The sequence below is a fragment of the Erythrolamprus reginae genome, chromosome 1 (assembly GCF_031021105.1).
Source record: "Erythrolamprus reginae isolate rEryReg1 chromosome 1, rEryReg1.hap1, whole genome shotgun sequence".
Lineage (NCBI taxonomy): Eukaryota > Metazoa > Chordata > Lepidosauria > Squamata > Dipsadidae > Erythrolamprus > Erythrolamprus reginae.
In genome coordinates this window covers 176,556,538-176,576,447 of record NC_091950.1, presented here as the reverse complement: position 1 = coordinate 176,576,447, position 19,910 = coordinate 176,556,538, and the positions used below count along the sequence as shown (strand labels likewise).

The following is a 19,910-nucleotide window of genomic DNA, read 5'->3' as shown; positions in this document are numbered from 1 at the left end:
ATCAATCAATCAATATTATTTACTCAAGAGCACTTCTTTATTTATTCTGACATGTCATCACTTGTTGCCTGACATATGTTGAATACTACAGGCGGGGCTCCATCCAAAGCACAATGATTTTTGGTCAAAGCCAATTTAGTGATATAAATTATACAATAAGTCTCCTAAAGGTTTCAGTTAATTTATTTGGTTCAATTTACAAAATATTGACTGCTAAAATGTAAACTAGATCACAGTTTATAAGAGGCACAGTTTTAACACACTTTTAAAACCCCAGAATTTTAAATTTTAAAACTCCAGAAACAAACGTGACACTTGTTTGTCCATCTGATGTCACAGGAATTCAAAAAAAGATTTATTAAGAGAACTTGCAGAATGCTTCCATTCTAGTATCTTTATATCCAGTTACCAGGATAAGACACCATCTCTCAAGCAGATACCTAGGCAACTCCCTCAGATTCTGTATCTCAAGACATACAGCATGAAATCCTCTAAGATATATCTAATGGGTATAAGTACAGATTACTAAAATATAAAAGCGGAAAAAAGGCAAAAGGAGCATTTGTTGGAAACTGAATATGAACTCTTTCAAGCCTAACTCTCTCATCCACTGGCAAAACTGTAGAAATATGGAAATTAACTAAAGCTTTCAACCCAAACTTTACCGAGTCACTTCACCAAATTCTAAAGCGGAACGTTGAACGCTTCTTAAAGTCTTACTTCGAACTTGTTGTGGATTTTGATTACCCATCGTTCTTTCTTTCTCTGAAGCTACCTGACTATTATCAGGAGCATTAGCTTTCCTCTGGTTCCACCATCTCACAGCTGCAAATATTAAAGCAGCCAGAACTAAAAGTGTAAAAATAATTCCAACAACAATTCCAACAATGTTTCCAGATTCAGATTCAGAACCAGATCCTGAACCTGAGTCAACTGTGGGAATTGTTTTCCTTTGGGTTGGGGGCATTGGAATGAAAGTAGTCTCATCTACTTCTGGAGGAACAGGGGGTGGAATTGGAACAATAGGAGGGAGAGGAGGAACTGGTACAGGAGGAACAGGAGGAGCTGGTATAGGAGGTTTAGTTGGCTTGGTAGTTGCTACAGTCTTATCACAACGTGGAAGTGAAGGTTTCCATGTATTATCAGCATCACATCTAATCCAAGCGGTCCCTACCAAAGTAAAGCCAGGATTGCATTCAAGTGTTACTCTATCACCATATGTATAGCTAGGTTTATATAGAGTTGCCAATTTCCCATTTGGGATGCTTGGTTTCGCACAATTTACTTTTTTACATTCAGGTGATGGGGAATTCCACTGTCCATTCTTACCATCAGCTGCAACTATACAGGTAATTGTTGAATTTCCAATAAGAGAGTAATCAGCATCACACCTGTATGTAACAGAAGAACCCACAACATATGTATCTGCAGAATCAGCATCATACCTTCCATTGGAAATTATAGCAGGGCGAGCACAAGGAATCCGTTCACAATATGGAAGCTCTCTGTTCCAGTTAACTTCACCTCCTCTTAGAACACATCGGAGGGTAGCTTGACCTATTAGTCTGAATCCATCATCGCACTCCAAGGTTACTGTGTCACCAAGCCGGAGATCACCTGACGATGCTATTCTTCCATTTTCTAAATGGGGAACTGGACATCTCTTTCCTTGACATAATTCAGTAAGCCTTGTCCATGTTGAATCTGCATTGCATTTCAGAATAGGACGCGTCCTCGGTATAAGTTCATAACCTGGGATGCAAGTTAATCGCAAAGACGTTCCAACAACATAGCTATCTTTTAGGGCTTCTTCACTTTTTAGTCGAGAGTGGGGGGGTAAGGTTGGTCTTGGGCAATCAGACAAAACAGTGGAAGACAGGAACTGCAGGACCAAGACAACTGTCAGGACCACATTGGAACAAGAATAAAGACCCATCAGAATACTTGGAGACACATCCTCTGATTCTATAAAAAAAATAGTTGAGGTTTATGGAAAATTGGAGCCATTCGAAAATTAATTTTATATATGGTGTGTGTGCGTATACATACATATATATATATATTTATATATATATTTGTTTTCGTAGATATGTACTTAGACATATATGTATATATGACGGTCTTGGTATATTCGGGTTTCTTCCCGTGTAGGATTTGGAAATTTCTGGCGACGTTTCGACGAGGTCCCACTCGTCATCTTTAGGGTGGTGTTTCTGTCCTTGCTCTAGAACAAGGACAGAAACACCAGCTTGAAGATGACGAGTGGGACCTCGTCGAAACGTCGCCAGAAATTTCCAAATCCTACACGGGAAGAAACCCGAATATACCAAGACCGTCATACCTATACCCGTGAAAATCTAGGAAAACAAATATGTATATATGTATGTATATGTACATGCACACACATAGGGCATACAGTATATGTGTTTATGTGTGTGTGTGTGTGTGTATACACCGCCCTGAGTCCTTTGGGATTGGGCAGCATAGGAGTCAAATTTATGTACCTATGTGTATATTTAAGTATGTATGTGTATATATACACATACACACACACCGTAATTTTGGAGTATAAGACACATCTTTTTCCTCCCTAAAAGAGGCTAATAGGGTGCGTCTTATACTCTGAATGTACCTTCCCCCCCCCCAACCCTAACTAGCTGCTAACGATCTTCCCAGCTCTTACCTTGCAGACTCTTTCATTGTTTCTCTCTGCGAAGAATGTTTTCCAAGCCTTAAGTCTTTGCAGGGTTTTTTTTCATTGCTCTAACCTGTTCTGATTAAGTTTCTTCCAGGTACTAACAATGTTCCCAGCTCTTAGTAGCTGGCAAGCTCTTTCATTGTTACTCTCTGCGAAGAATGTTTCCAAGCCCTAAATCTTTGCAGGGTTTTTTCCATTGCTCTACCTGCTCCAAATGTTTCTTTTCAGGTGCTAATGAAGTTCCCAGCTCTTACTGGCTTGCAAGCTGTTTCATTGTTACTCTCTCAAAGTAAAGATTTTTAAAGCCCTAACCAGGGGATAAAATAATGTGCTGGTTAAGGACACTAGTCAAATGAATACCTGGTAAGCAGATTCTTTTCCCTATTTTGCTCCCCCAAAATTAAGATGAGTTTTGTACCCTGATGCGTCTTATACTCTGAAAAATATGGTGTATGTATACACACATACATACATACTGTATATACACACATATAATATACTATTCTATACTTTAGGGCGACATGATAGCAGTCTTCCAAAACTAGAAGGACTGCCACAGAGAGGAGGGGGTCAGGCTGTTTACCAAAACACCAGAAAATCAGACAAGGAACAACGCATGGAATATGACCAAAGAGGGATTTAACCTGGAAGTATGGAGGATCTTGCTAACTGTGAGAGCGATCAACTAGGAATGCCTGTGGAGGTTGTAAATGCTCAAACACTAGAGAAATACTATACTATACTACACTACACCACCAAACACTATACTCCAACAAACTGGTCAGATACATTTAGCAGTCAAAGCTTAGCAATTTGTGTCTATTTTAAAATTTTGTCTTTTTATAATTTATAACCAATCATATTTGAAATCTTGCTTTTTTAAAAAAAAAATTGCCATCTTTATAAATTGCCCACCCCCTTCATAGAATGAATATACCATTTTCTGTTGTATTGGGGTCTTGCCCATGTTCATGCCTGCTTAACCTGGCTTTGCAAATCCATAATACATCTCGGAGACCAAAGTCCTGTAATGTCCCATTTGCAAAGATGAGATGAACCTCATCTTGAGAAGGAGGATAAAAAAGGCAAGTTGCAAATGGGAGGGAACAGCTGTTCTCTCCTATAGACTTTTCTCCAACAAAGCCTAAAATACGAGGACTGAAAATGGAACCCCACCACCCTTCTGCTACAGTAAGTGCCATGGAACATCCCCAAATCAGTGGCAGAAAATGACAAGCAAATTACAAACATTGGTGGCCTTCCTCTTTCATGACATAATTCCATTCTCTATAATTGCTTTTGGTGATCTAGGCCTGGCCTGTTATGGTTAGCTATGGTTAGCCTGTGAGTTAACAGGGCCTAAAAGGCCCCCTATAAGCAATTTCTAGGGAAATCCTTCCCAAAGACCCTGAACGTGTCCTAGTTTCCCCCAGGATATTTCCCACTGGAAGCCCCAGGTTCACTGCAAATTCTGGATACACACCTGGATCTTCTAAGGTCCAGATTTCTCTGACAGGCCTCAGTCACAGCTGCACTTTAAAATCTTGCTGGGCAGCTTCTAGTCTCCAGGGCCTATGAGGCAAAGGCCAGCTACTGTTGGACCATTTAGGCCTCTGCTGGGCCTTTTCTCTAGCTCTGCACAGCAATACTAAAGCAGCACCAGGCAACCTTTTGATAGTCAAGACTGTGCTTAGGGGAGTAGAGATGCATAGTGGGCAGGATTATGTATGGCTGGTGCTAGAGTTTGAGCCTGATCTCGTAGATTATTCACTTTTTAAAAGTTGATTTTAAAAAATATTATTATGAAGATGGCTGGGTTTGCAGAAATGGCTAAATGGGTCTATTTGATCAAGGAAGGAATTACAATTACTTTGATAAAAGAGTGGAAATCCTTTATGGACTATTTTTCTGAAAGTGGCTACAAATAAATTGCTGATTAAGGGGGTTGATTTAAAAAGTTTGTTTATGGGAAGAAGGAAACTAACTATGGCAGAGTAATTGCTGGGTTAGTGATGCTGCAAAGATTGCAAGTCACCTCTGCAAAAATCTTTTATGCTCTTTTGTTAGTCACCATTTCTTTTAATAGGTTGTGATCTTTTTCTGTTTCCTCAAGAGCCTAATAAATAATCCTTTATTTTACCCACATCTTTTCTTCTCAAGCAGATAAATATTCTCTTTACATCACACCAGATTTGCTGATGTGTGTGTGTGTACGCGTGTGTGTGTGCACGCCTTCTCAAGAGTCCCTTTTTTAAAATCTATCTGACATATTTCTTCTTTGCTGATGTGGTGACATGAAAAGCTGTGGGAGAAACACACTCAAAATGTTTCGTCTCTGGAGATGAAACATTGAGAGGAACTCCAGAACATTCTGTTCTTCCTGAATACAACACCAGGATGGCCATCCTGGGGTGGTCCAGCAATTTTCCAGAAGTAAAGCTTTCCAGAAGAGGAAGTGGTTTTTGACATGAGCAATTACTTTCATGGCACACAAAATTCTTTCTCTTCGACTTGGTTGGCAAAGCACACTAACCCGTGGTTAATTGAAACTATAGAATATTGAATGAACACGATTCCCTGAGTTCTTCATACAGCACACAACTGAACACAGACTATAGTGAGTCACAAACTAGCAAAGCACAACCCATCTTAATCTGGTGTTTCAAAGCCAGAACTAAGATTACAATATGAGAAGAAAGCAATAAAATTAGCTTCTCTAAACACTGAGACGTTCTCCATCCATGTCATTATTTTCCAACACCCAGGGAAAACCAATTATTGCCAAGTTGTTGGAAACACCATGAATTGAATCTTAGATGTTTTGCACAGAGAAAATGTCAACTCAACTGTTCAGAGGATGGGAATGGTGTGATTTAGCTAGTTTACAATGAGAGGTGGGTCTGCCATAAGCTTGTAGAAACATCAAACCCATTGCACTGGAAAGCATAACTGGTGACATGGGTCTGGTGGAAAGCATGTCCAATTGATTGTAACTTCACATGAATGTATGGGATACAATGGTCCTTATGTTCAAGGAATAAAAGTTGAGAGATAGCCCTGCAAAACTGCTTTGGTCACAAATCCAGCTAGGTCACACCAGATTTACGTGTGTGTGTGTGTGCGTATGTAAGCACGCCCGTGTGAGCATGCCTTCTCAAGATTCCCTTTTTAAAAATCTATTTGACATATTTCTTTGTTGATGTGGTGACCACATGTGGTTGTGGGCCAGTTACCCACTCTCAGCCTTAGGAAACAGGCAATGGCAAGCCACTTCTCAAAAATATTGCTAAGAAAATTTCATGAACTAGCATACAGTTGCTGTCAATCAGTGCCTTTACTGACTCAAAGGCACTGATAAATAAATAAATAAATACCTACTGGTTTGATGATACTGTTAAAATCGTGCCAAGTTATCCTTTTTCTAAATTCATCTCTTTCTGGCTGTCAGAGTCCTTTAAAAATATAGTGGTACCTCTACTTACGAATGTAATTCGTTCCGTGACCAGGTTCTTAAGTAGAAAAGTTTGTAAGTAGAAGCAATTTTTCTCATAGGAATCAATGTAAAAGCAAATAATGCCTGCAAACCCATTATAAAATAAATAAAAGCTCGGAATTTGGGTGGGAGGAGGAGGAGGAAGAAGAGGAGGAGGATAGTTGCTGCCGAAGGAAGAAAGTGAGGTGAGGAGAATAAAAAAAAATCCAAAACTTTAAGGCTTAAAAAAAAAGAGGGATTCTGAGGTGGCGAGGAGGAGCACGCATACATCCATACACCCAGTGCGAGACTACCTTCCATACACTGTTCCAGAGAGAGAAACCCAGGGGGAACGGCAGGAAACTAGCCGTGCCTTCATGCCTCTCTCAAATTTCCTGGGAATTTTTTCTTAAGTAGAAAATGCTTCTTAAGAAGAGACAAAAAAACCCTTCAACACCTGGTTCTTATCTAGAAAAGTTCTTAAGTAGAGACGTTCTTAAGTAGAGGTACCAATGTAGTAAGGCAAGAAATGAGGATTCAAGGCAGAATTTATAAAAGCAGAAATAATGAACAAAAATTATATAATATATACAATAATTATAGAATTATGTAATTGAAGTGGGTTTTGTGGTTTTCACCTTCACCTCTGGAAGTTATTTGTAATTTGTACAAATGTAATAATAGAGCTTGTCAATAATTCCAAGAACTTTTCTTCACTGCTGAATTGTAAAACGTAGGTGTGGTTATCTCCCAAAATATAAGAGATGAGAAAGACACACCAAGTATAGCAATTAGTGAGTGCAAAATGCAGCCGTGGGAACCGTTATGGGCCTTCCAAAGTATGCACATATCACTCTGCGAGCTGCATTGGCTACCAATTGGCCTCTGAACGCAATTTAAAGTATTGATCATGTCCTATAAAGCCCTACATGGCTTAATACCAGATTACTTATGGGACCATCTCCTTCCTCGGGTATCCCAGCAGCCAGTCTGGTCTCACAGAGTCAGCCTTCTCCAGGTCTTGTCAGCTAAGCAATGCCGGCTGGAAGAGCCTTCTCTTTGGACTCAATTCCTTCCAGAGATTTGCAATGCACCCAGCCTCCTGGCCTTTCCTAAGATTTTAAAAACACACCTTGCTGGCAGACCAGGGCCATTGAGCACTGGCATTTTGCTCCAGCCAGTGATATGAGTGTACGATTGTGATAGGATGAATGTGGATGTCTATTTTGAATAATCTTGGGGTTTCAGAATTAGATATTATGTTTGGGTTTCTTATATGTTGTATTTTGTATTTATTCTTATTTTGTAAGCCACCCTTAGTCTATGGGGAAGGGCGACATAGAAATCCAAATCAATCAATTAATATTATTTACTCAAGAGCACTTCTTTATTTATTTATTCTGACATGTCATCACTTGTTGCCTGAAATAGGTTGAATACTAAGGCAGGGCTCCATCCAAAGCACAATGATTTTTGGTCACAGCCAATTTAGTGATATAAATTATACAATAAGTCTCCTAAAGGTTTCAGTTAATTTATTTGGTTCAATTTACAAAATATTGACTGCTAAAATGTAAACTAGATCACAGTTTATAAGAGGCACAGTTTTAACACACTTTTAAAACCCCAGAATTTTAAATTTTAAAACTCCAGAAACAAACGTGACACTTGTTTGTCCATCTGATGTCACAGGAATTTTAAAAAGAGATTTAAGAGAACTTGCAGAATGCTTCCATTCTAGTATCTTTATATCCAGTTACCAGGATAAGACACCATCTCTCAAGCAGATACCTGGGCAACTCCCTCAGATTCTGTATCTCAAGACATACAGCAAGAAATCCTCTAAGATATATCTAATGGGTATAAGTACAGATTACTAAAATATAAAAGCAGAAAATAGGCAAAAGGAGCATTTGTTGGAAACTGAATATGAACTCTTTCAAGCCTAACTCTCTCATCCATTGGCAAAACTGTAGAAATATGGAAATTAACTAAAGCTTTCAACCCAAACTTTACCGAGTCACTTCACCAAATTCTAAAGCGGAACGTTGAACGCTTCTTAAAGTCTTACTTCGAACTTGTTGTGGATTTTGATTACCCATCGTTCTTTCTTTCTCTGAAGCTACCTGACTATTATCAGGAGCATTAGCTTTCCTCTGGTTCCACCATCTCACAGCTGCAAATATTAAAGCAGCCAGAACTAAAAGTGTAAAAATAATTCCAACAATAATTCCAACAATGTTTCCAGATTCAGATTCAGAACCAGATCCTGAACCTGAGTCAACTGTGGGAATTGTTTTCCTTTGGGTTGGGGGCATTGGAATGAAAGTAGTCTCATCTACTTCTGGAGGAACAGGGGGTGGAATTGGAACAATAGGAGGGAGAGGAGGAACTGGTACAGGAGGAACAGGAGGAGCTGGTATAGGAGGTTTAGTTGGCTTGGTAGTTGCTACAGTCTTATCACAACGTGGAAGTGAAGGTTTCCATGTATTATCAGCATCACATCTAATCCAAGCGGTCCCTACCAAAGTAAAGCCAGGATTGCATTCAAGTGTTACTCTATCACCATATGTATAGCTAGGTTTATATAGAGTTGCCAATTTCCCATTTGGGATGCTTGGTTTCGCACAATTTACTTTTTTACATTCAGGTGATGGGGAATTCCACTGTCCATTCTTACCATCAGCTGCAACTATACAGGTAATTGTTGAATTTCCAATAAGAGAGTAATCAGCATCACACCTGTATGTAACAGAAGAACCCACAACATATGTATCTGCAGAATCAGCATCATACCTTCCATTGGAAATTATAGCAGGGCGAGCACAAGGAATACGTTCACAATATGGAAGCTCTCTGTTCCACTTAACTTCACCTCCTCTTAGAACACATCGGAGGGTAGCTTGACCTATTAGTCTGAATCCATCATCGCACTCCAAGGTTACTGTTTCACCAAGCCGGAGATCACCTGACGATACTATTCTTCCATTTTCTAAATGGGGAACTGGACATCTCTTTCCTTGACATAATTCAGTAAGCTTTGACCATGTTGAATCTGCATTGCATGTCAGAATAGGACGCGTCCTCGGTATAAATTCATAACCTGAGATGCAGGTTAATCGCAAAGACGTTCCAACAACATAGCTATCTTTTAGGGCTTCTTCACTTCTTAGTCGAGAGTGGGGGGGTAAGGTTGGTCTTGGGCAATCAGACAAAACAGTGGAAGACAGGAACTGCAGGACCAAGACAACTGTCAGGACCACATTGGAACAAGAAGAAAGACCCATCAGAATACTTGGAGACACATCCTCTGATTCTATAAACAAAAATAGTTGAGGTTTATGGAAAATTGGAGCCATTCGAAAATTAATTTTATATATGGTGTGTATGCATGTACATATATATATATATATATATATATATATATATATATATATATATATATACAGTGGTACCTCGAGATACGAGTTTAATTCGTTCCGGACCTGGGCTCTTAAGTCGAGCAGCTCTTATCTCGAACGACTTTTCCCCATAGGAATTAATGTAAATAATTTAAATTGGTTCCAGCCCTCAAAAAACTCACAAAGTTAGTCTAAATTATGCAGAAAGACATGTTTTTAATGAAGAAATGTACATGTACATATAAATGAATAATGAAGTTTCTTTCACTTAACTTGTAAACTTTCTTAAACTTTTAAATTTACATATGTTCAACTTCTCTGCCACCCAATCCTGTAGGACAGAGGTCCCCAACCCTTTTTGCACCAGGGACCGGCTTTAAGCGATCAAGAGAGGAATGGGTGAATGAATGGACGGAGGGTGGGAAGGAAGGAAGGAAAGAGGGAAGGGACAGGAACAGAGGAAGGAAGCAAGGAAACTTATGAAAGGGGAGAGTAAGAGAGGAATGAGTGAAGGGAGGGAGGGAGGGAAGAAGGTGGGAAGGAGAAAGAAAAGAAGAAATAGAGGAAGGGAAGGTAAAAGAGAGAAAGAAAAAGAGCAAGAAAGAAAGAAAGAAAGAAAGAAAGAAAGAAAGAAAGAAAGAAAGGGGGAAGGGACAGGAACAGAGGAAGGAAGCAAGGAAACTTATGAAAGGGGAGAGTAAGAGAGGAATGAGTGAAGGGAGGGAGGGAGGGAAGAAGGTGGGAAGGAGAAAGAAAAGAAGAAATAGAGGAAGGGAAGGTAAAAGAGAGAAAGAAAAAGAGCAAGAAAGAAAGCTGCAAACACCCCCCCGAGCCCCCCAGGCCGGCTGCAACCTTTTAAAACACGCGCGCCGCTTCGCAGCTGTCTCCTGAAGCCGAACGCGGAAGTTAGCGTTTGGCTTCAGGAGACAGCTCCTTGGCGCTTGTATCTCGAATTTGGGCTTGTAAGTAGAACAAAAATATCTCTCCCCTCCCAGCTCTTATCTCGAGTTGCTCTTAAGTAGAGCAGCTCTTATGTCGGGGTTCCACTGTATGTGTATATATATATATATATATATATATATATATATATATATATATATATATATATATATATATTTGTTTTCGTAGATATGTACGTAGACATATATGTATATATGTATATATATGTACATGCACACACATAGGGCATACAGTATGTGTGTGTGTGTGTGTATACACTGCCCTGAGTCCTTCGGGATTGGGCAGCATAGGAGTCGAATTTATGTATGTATGTATATATGTATGTGTATATGTATATATATATATATACATCTACACATACACACACATAAACACCGTAAGTTTGGAATATAAGACACATCTTTTTCCTCCCTAAAAGAGGCTAATAGGGTGCATCTTTTACTCTGAATGTACCTTCCCCCCCCAACCCTAACTAGCTGCTAACGATCTTCCCAGCTCTTACCTTGCAGACTCTTTCATTGTTTCTCTCTGCGAAGAATGTTTTCCAAGCCTTAAGTCTTTGCAGGTTTTTTTTTCATTGCTCTAACCTGTTCTGATTAAGTTTCTTCCAGGTACTAACAATGTTCCCAGCTCTTACTAGCTGGCAAGCTCTTTCATTGTTACTCTCTGCGAAGAATGTTTCCAAGCCCTAAATCTTTGCAGGGTTTTTCCATTGCTCTACCTGCTCCAAATGTTTCTTTTCAGGTGCTAATGAAGTTCCCAGCTCTTACTGGCTTGCAAGCTATTTCATTGTTACTCTCTCAAAATAAAGATTTTTTATAGCCTTAACCAGGGGATAAAATATTGTGCTGGTTAAGGACACTAGTCAAATGAATACCTCGTAAGCAAATTCTTTTCCCTATTTTGCTCCCCCAAAATTAAGATGTGTTTTGTACCCTGGTGCGTCTCATACTGTGAAAAATATGGTGTATGTATACACACATACATACATACTGTATATACACATATAATATACTATTCTATACTTTAGGGCGACATGATAGCAGTCTTCCAAAACTAGAAGGACTGCCACAGAGAGGAGGGGGTCAGGCTGTTTACCAAAACACCAGAAAACCAGACAAGGAACAACGCATGGAATATGACCAAAGAGGGATTTAACCTGGAAGCATGGAGGATCTTTCTAACTGTGAGAACGATCAACTAGGACAGTGATGGCGAACCTATGACACGCATGTCAGCACTGACACGCGTAGCCATTTTCGGTGACACGCGGCTGGAGAAACGGGGAGCTTTAGGGCAGTGGTCCCCAAACTACGGCCCGCTGAGGCCATTTACCTGGCCCCCGGCAACGTACGAGATTTTACCATAAGCTCCCGAATCTCCCCTCCACTCTGCTGCTGAGCGTCTGGCGGCGGCAAGGAAGAAAGCCAGGGGGCGGGGAGGAAAGCACCCTATGGCAGAGCAGCAGCAGTTCCTCTCCCTGAAGGCGAGAAAGAAATTGGCCAATTGCAGGCCCACTTTCCTCCCCGCCCCCTGGCTTTCCTCCTCCTCCTCCTCCAGACGCTCAGCTGCAGACCGTCTTGGTCCCTCCAGTGCCGCTTTTTTGCTTCTTCGCCGCCCCGCGGGAAGCCTGGAAGCCCTGCAAGAGCGGCTGGAGGGGGCCGTAAGCAAGCCATCAGGACCCCCGCACACTAACTTGTTGACGGCCATGCCGTCTTGGATCGCGGGCAGGGGAGCTCTTCTCCCGCCAAGCGACAGCGAGGCCCTCCCAATGCTTGCCCGCCCAGGCCCCGCACTTGGAGCCGGGGCGACGGGCCTAGCCTCAGTTTACTTGGCCCTGGCGCGGCCGAAGCGTGGGGCGGAGTAGGCAGCGGCTGCTTCAGGCCCGCCCCCGAGCTGAGCTTCCTTTGGCTTCCTTCGAGGCAAAGCTGCAAAGCTCACCTGCTGCCTCGAAGGAAGCCAAAGGAAACTCAGCTCAATGAGGATTGGCTGTTGGTCTCTTCAAGCTGCTGCCGCCCACTGCGGAGATCCCTTCGCCCGAACAGAGGCGGCGGCGGCAGGTTCAAGGGACCAACAGCCGGTCCTTTTCGGGACTGCGTTGTTGCAGCGTCTGAGGCCGCCTCCGCCTCCAGGCAAAGGGATCTCCGCAGTGGGCGACAGCGGCAGTGGCAGCTTTAAGGGACCAACAGACGGTCCTTTTCGGGGCTGCGTTGTTGCAGCCTCCGAGGCCGCCCACCGAGGAGATCCCTTCGCCTGGAGGCGGAGGCAGCGGCGGCCTCAGATGCTGCAACAACGCAACCCCGAAAAGGAACGGCTGTTGGTCCTTTGAACCCGCCGCCGCCTCTGTTCGGGCGCCCCCCCCTGCCCAGGAAAGAGTTGCAACAGGAAAGCAGCGCATTTGAAAAGCGCGCTGCTTTCCCGTAAAGCCAGCTTTCCTGGCTGGCACAGGGCTTTCCCGGGCAGCTGGCTTGAGCCTTCTGCCGGTTAGCAAAGCCGTCTGCCCACCGGAGACATGGAGAGAAAGAAGGGAAAAAGAGGGAGGGAAAGAGGAGAGGAAAGAAGGAGGGAGGGAGGGAAGGGAGAGAAAAGTGAACGAGAGGGAGAGAGAAAGGGAGGAAGAGAGGAAGGAAGGAAGAGATAAAGGAGAAGAGGTAGAGGAAGAGGAAAAATAAGAGGAGGAGGAAGAGGAGAAAAAGGAGAGGAAGAGGAGGAGGAAAAGGAGAGGAGGAGAAAGCGGAAGAGGAGAAGGAGAAGGAAGAACAGGAGAAGGAGAACCAGAAGGAAATGGAGGAGATGAAGAGGAGGAGAAAAAGGAGAGGAGGAGGAAGAGGAGGAAAAGGAGAGGAAGATGAGGAGAAAAAGGAGAGGAGGAGGAAGAGGAGGAAAAGGAGAGGAAGAGGAGGAGAAAAAGGAGAGGAGGAGGAAGAGGAGGAAAAGGAGAGGAAGAGGAGGAGAAAAAGGAGAGGAGGAGGAAGAGGAGGAAAAGGAGATGAGGAGGAGAAAAAGGAGAGGAGGAGGAAGAGGAGAAAAAGGAGAAGAGGAGAAAAAAGAGAGGAGGAGTAAGAGGAGGAAAAGGAGAGGAAGAGGAGGAGGAAAAGGAGAGGAGGAGAAAGCGGAAGAGGAGAAGGAGAAGGAAGAACAGGAGAAGGAGAACCAGAAGGAAATGGAGGAGATGAAGAGGAGGAGAAAAAAGAGAGGAGGAGGAAGAGGAGGAAAAGGAGAGGAAGATGAGGAGAAAAAGGAGAGGAGGAGGAAGAGGAGGAAAAGGAGAGGAAGAGGAGGAGAAAAAGGAGAGGAGGAGGAAGAGGAGGAAAAGGAGAGGAAGAGGAGGAGAAAAAGGAGAGGAGGAGGAAGAGGAGAAAAAGGAGATGAAGAGGAGGAGAAAAAGGAGAGGAGGAGGAAGAGGAGAAAAAGGAGAAGAGGAGAAAAAAGAGAGGAGGAGTAAGAGGAGGAAAAGGAGAGGAAGAGGAAGAGGAAAAGGAGAGGAGGAGAAAGCGGAAGAGGAGAAGGAGAAGGAAGAACAGGAGAAGGAGAACCAGAAGGAAATGGAGGAGATGAAGAGGAGGAGAAAAAAGAGAGGAGGAGGAAGAGGAGGAAAAGGAGAGGAAGAGGAGGAGAAAAAGGAGAGGAGGAGGAAGAGGAGGAAAAGGAGAGGAAGAGGAGGAGAAAAAGGAGAGGAGGAGGAAGAGGAGGAAAAGGATAGGAAGAGGAGGAGAAAAAGGAGAGGAGGAGGAAGAGGAGGAAAAGGAGATGAAGAGGAGGAGAAAAAGGAGAGGAGGAGGAAGAGGAGAAAAAGGAGAAGAGGAGAAAAAGGAGAGGAGGAGGAAGAGGAGGAAAAGGAGAGGAAGAGGAGGAGAAAAAGGAGAGGAGGAGGAAGAGGAGGAAAAGGAGAGGAAGAGGAGGAGAAAAAGGAGAGGAGGAGGAAGAGGAGGAAAAGGAGATGAAGAGGAGGAGAAAAAGGAGAGGAGGAGGAAGAGGAGAAAAAGGAGAAGAGGAGAAAAAGGAGAGGAGGAGGAAGAGAAGGAGGAGGAGAAAGGAAAGGAGAAGAGGAAGAGGAAAAATGAGAGGAGGAGGAAGAGGAGGAAAAGGAGAGGAAGAGGAGGAGAAAAAGGAGAGGAGGAGGAAGAGAAGGAGGAGGAGAAAGAAAAGGAGAAGAGGAAGAGGAAAAATGAGAGGAGGAGGAAGAGGAGGAAAAGGAGAGGAAGAGGAGGAGGAAAAGGAGAGGAGGAGGAAGAGAAGGAGGAGGAGAAAGAAAAGCAGGAGAGGAAGAGGAGGAGAAAAAGGAGAGGAGGAGGAGGAGGAAGAGAAGGAGGAGGAGAAAGAAAAGCAGGAGAGGAAGAGTAGGAGAGAGGGAGAGGGAGAGGGAGGGGAAGAGGGGAAGGAAGGAAAAGAGAGAAAGAGAAAAAAGTGGAAGGAAGAGAGAAGGAAAGAAAGAAAGGAAGAGAGAGAGTGAAAGAGAGCAAGAAAGAAAGAGTGAGAGATGAGAGAGGAAGGAAGAGAGTGAGAGAGAGTGAGAGTGGTTTTTTCTCAAGGTGACACACCACCCGAGTTATGCTCGGTTTTTTGGCGAATTTTGACACACCAAGCTCAAAAGGTTGCCCATCACTGAACTAGGAACAGCTTGCCTGTGGAGGTTGTGAATGCTCCAACACTAGAGAAATACTATACTACACTACACCACACCACGCTATATTCCAAGAAACTGGTCACACCTAGCTGAAATTCTGTCAGATACATTTAGCAATCAAAGCTTAGCAATTTATGTCTATTTTAAAATTTTATCTTTTTATAATTTATAACCAATCATATTTGAAATCTTGTTTTTTTTAAAAACAAAATTGCCATCTTTATAAATTGCCCACCCCACTCATAGAATGAATATACCATTTTCTGTTGTACTGGGGTCTTGCCCATGTTCATGCCTGCTTAACCTGGCTTTGCAAACCCATAATACATCTCGGAGACCAAAGTCCTGTAATGTCCCATTTGCAGAGATGAGATGAACCTCATCTTGAGAAGGAGGATAAAACTGGCAAGTTGCAAATAGGAGGGAACAGCTGTTCTCTCTTAAAGACTTTTCTCCAACAGAGCCTAAAATATGAGGACTGAAAATGGAAGACTTTCTGCTACAGTAAATGCCATGTAACATCCCCAAATCAGTGGCAGAAAATGACAAGAAAATTACAAATATTGGTGGCCTTCCTCTTTCATGACATAATTCCATTCTCTATAATGGCTTTTGGTGATCTAGGCCTGGCCTGTTCTGGATAGCTATGGTGGCTCTACATGCCTGTGAGTTAACAGGGCCTAAAAGGCCCCCTGTGAGCAATTTCTAGGGAAATCCTTCCCAAAGACCCTGAACTTGTCCTAGTTTCTCCCAGGATACTTCCCACTGGAAGCCCCAAGCTCACTGCAAACTCTGGATACACACCTGGATCCTCCAGGTTCCAGATTTCTCTGACAGGCCTCAGTCACAGCTCCACTTTAATATCTTGCTGGGCAGCTTCCCGTCTCCAGGGCCTATGAGGCAAAGACCAGCTACTGTTGGACCATTTAGGCCTCTGCTGGGCCTTTCCTCCAGCTCTGCATGGCAATACTAAAGCAGTACCAGGCAACCTTTTGGTAGTCAAGACTGTGTTTAACCCTCTTCTTAGGGGAGTAGAGATGCAGAGTGGGCAGGATTATGTATGGCTGGTGCTAGAGTTCGAGGCTGATTCTGTAGATTCTTCACTTTTCAAATGTGATTTTTAAAAAGGTAGCATTTTCATTTATTTCGCATCTCAGGGGAAAACTAACCTGAGAGCAGGTCAGTTGGGATGTAGAACTGGAGTGGAAAATGCTTCCCTAGCAGCTGCAAAACAGTAAAAAAAATGTTGCAATTGTTTTATTAATTTAATTTATTTTTTATTTGTTTGTCAAAGACATACAAGATAGCAGGTATATGTTGCTGTATAGCATAAGAATGTTAGAATAGGATTATATCATAATATATATATCTGGACCTCTAGCATAAAAATGCTCTGCTTACCCTGATTCTATTATAAGCCAGGATAGGACGGTACTAACTTGCCTAGTCTGTATTCCTGGTAAATTACAACAGGGAAACAAAAGGGCTCAATAAACATCTCACTGATAAACAAGTTTACATCACTCCAGACAGGATGTTATACGATCAAAGGGGGAGATTTTCATTGCCTGAAGCAAACACAGGACGAGACGGTGATTAAGGAGATTGGTTGTGATAAGACAGAAGGCTTCAGAGAAATTAGGTGTGAGAAACATTTGCTCTGAGGAAGTGTTTCTAGGAAATTGGTTTGTGATATCTGGGGGAAAGGAAGAACTCAAAGATATGTCATGTTTGAACTTACGTTATTGGATGTTTGTATATTACTTGACATGTACATGTAATTATCCCCATTTTGCTTATGCTCCCAAATAAAAAGAGGTACATGGCTCCATACTGTGTCACTTCACCCAGAGAGAAAATGTGTCCAAGTCTTCTTTCTAGGATTCGCGTTCGTGAGTGATCCCACACGGCTGGGTTGCTCTTAGCCCCTTTGAAGACATCGTCTTCATCAGGGACTTTGACAGCATCCACAGGTATATGTATAAACATGCACAAAGTAAGTATAGATAAATGAGGAGAGTAAGACAGGAACAATAGGCACAATGGTGTGCTTGTGCACCCTCTTACAGAACTCTTATGGGGTGAAGTCGACAGTTGACGGGTTAAGCTTAAAGTTTTGGAATTTGGGGATGAAACCAGGCATTGCTGAAGTTGTATTTTCTGCAATTGAGTTTGGAGCAGTTTACTATTGTATGCTCATGTATTGTTGCAGTTAGAACATAAGAACATAAGAAAATGGTGAATGGTGAATCGGGCCAAAGCCCACTGAGTCCAGCATTCTGTGACACACAGTTACCCACCAATTGTACATTTCTTGAGCAGAAAGAGAAGGCAACCCCCCCCACCCTTTCCCTGAATCCGCAACAAATGGTTGAAGCTGATTTAGTCATTCAGTTGAAGCTGAAGTAGTCATTGACAGGTAGGACATGATTGCAGATAATTTTATGAACTATGCTTAGGTTATATCAAGGCAACGTAGTTCCAAATTGACTAAGCCCAAATTTTCAAGTTTGATGGCATAACGTATTTTGTTGCAAGCAGAAGAGTGAAGGACAATTCTCATGAAATATTTCTAGACTCTTTTGATTGCATTGTCTGATATGAAGTGCAGGTTCCAGAAAGGTGAGCTGTATTCGAGAAGTGGTCCAGCAAATGTTTTGTATGCTCTGGTTAGCAGTGTAATGTTGCCAGAGAAGAAGCTACCCAACTCTTAGTGCCTTTTGGCAATGTTGTTACAGTGGGCTCTGACACTTAGATCATTAGATATGAATACACCAAGGTCCTTGACAGAGTGAGGGTCATCTACAAGGTCATGTTCTCCGAGTTTGTATTTTGTGTTTTGATTCTTTTTGTCAATGTGTAAGACAGAGCATTTCTTGACTGAGATTTGAAGTTGATCATTCTGATATTAGTCAAGGTCTTTTTGAATGATAGTAGTAGTGTAGTGGTGTTAAATAGTTTAACATCATCAGCAAATAGTATGCAGTTTCTTATAATATGATCACAAAGGTAGTTTATGTATAGTATGAAGAACACTGCTTGTTACAGAAGTTCTTGTTACACAATTCTGTGAAGTTGTTAGATGTTGTTGTTACACAAGTCTGTGAGCAAATGAGCCAAGAAATGAAATTAACCATTTTGGGGTCTTTACAGGTCTACTATTTACCTGACCAGCACAGAAGTATGAACTATTATATTTCCTCAAGGTCATTGGAAACCTTGGCAGATGTTAGTGGGAATACTGGAATGTAGGAGGACCAGTTTGGAAGATGTTTGTGGCTGAAATTCTCGGGCTTTGCTAATGTAAATCAAAAAGCACAAAGAGTCAGTCTGGACTGATCACATAATATGATTCTCAGACCAACAGGGTGTATTGTTGTCTGTGCATCAGTCTCAATTCCCATGAACTTGGTGGAGAGCCTGGAGTGTTTTTATAGCTACAGGCAAATGTAGGTCCCCAATCTAGCTTTCCAAACAATGATGAAAGGATCATCTTTTTGTTCCCTTTGTTCTCAGGGAAAGATATAGTTCTGTAAGGGAATAAATGATGTATAAACTTTAAAGAAAAGCCTAGCCCCAAATGAACAGAGTAAAGGAAGCGCTTAATGCTTTAATGTGTTATTTACCTATTTGTTAATTGGCACTGTCTTTAGACAAATTGCCTTTGTGAAGCAAAAACAAAACCTCAAGAGCCTAATAAATAATCCCTTACCCACATCTTTTCTTCTCAAGCAGATAAATGTTCTCTTTACATCACACCAGATTTGCTGATGTGTGTGTGTGCACACGTGTATGTGTGTGTGTGTGTGTGTGCACGCCTTCTCAAGAGTCCCTTTTTTAAAATCCATCTGACATATTTCTTCTTTGCTGATGTGGTGACATGAAAAGCTGTGGGAGAAACACACTCAAAATGTTTCGTCTCTGGAGATGAAACATTGAGAGGAACTCCAGAACATTCTGTTCTTCCTGAATACAACACCAGGATGGCCATCCTGGGGTGGTCCAGCAATTTTCCAGAAGTAAAGCTTTCCAGAAGAGGAAGTGGTTTTTGACATGAGCAATTACTTTCATGGCACACAAAATTCTTTCTCGTCGACTGGGTTGGCAAAACACACTAACCCATGGTTAATTGAAACTATAGAATATTGAATGAACACGATTCCCTGAGTTCTTCATACAGCACACAACTGAACACAGACTATAGTGAGTCACAAACTAGGAAAGCACAACCCATCTTAATCTGGTGTTTCAAAGCCAGAACTGAGATTACAATATGAGAAGAAAGCAATAAAATTAAACATTGAGACGTTCTCCATCCATGTCATTATTTTCCAATACCCAAGGAAAACCTATTATTGCCAAGTTGCTGGAAATACCATGAATTGAATCTTAGATATTTTGCACAGAGAAAATGTCACCTCAGCTGTTCAGAGGATGGGAATGGTGTGATTTAGCTAGTTTACAATGAGAGGTGGGTCTGCCTTAAGCTTGTAGGAACACCAAACTCACTGCACTGGAAAGCATAACTGGTGACACGGGTCTAGTGGAAAGCATGACCAAATGAATGTATGGGATACAATGGTTCTTACATTCAAGGAATAAAAGTGGAGGGATAGCCCTGCAAAACCTAGTTTTGACAGGAGATGATGATGATGATGATGATGATGATAGGAGCAGTAGCATTTTGGTGTGAAACATTTCAAATGCCTTAACTGGAATTAAATAAGTATCTCAGACTGTCATGTTTCAAGA

At 42.1% G+C, this 19,910-nt stretch overlaps 1 protein-coding gene across 1 annotated transcript in view; it reads right to left on the bottom strand.

Annotated features, from left to right (window-relative positions):
- The window catches only part of LOC139168640 (complement receptor type 1-like), a 140,220-nt gene that overhangs the window by 17,162 nt on the left and 103,148 nt on the right, over window positions 1-19,910 (bottom strand). Inside the window, exons 5-9 of the mRNA XM_070754269.1 lie at window positions 16,328-16,382; window positions 8,187-9,486; window positions 7,303-7,391; window positions 3,636-3,761; window positions 666-1,965 (exon numbers count right to left, since the gene is read on the bottom strand). Coding sequence (XP_070610370.1) covers window positions 666-1,965; window positions 3,636-3,761; window positions 7,303-7,391; window positions 8,187-9,486; window positions 16,328-16,382 — 2,870 coding nt within the window. The remainder of the gene's footprint in view (window positions 1-665; window positions 1,966-3,635; window positions 3,762-7,302; window positions 7,392-8,186; window positions 9,487-16,327; window positions 16,383-19,910) is intronic.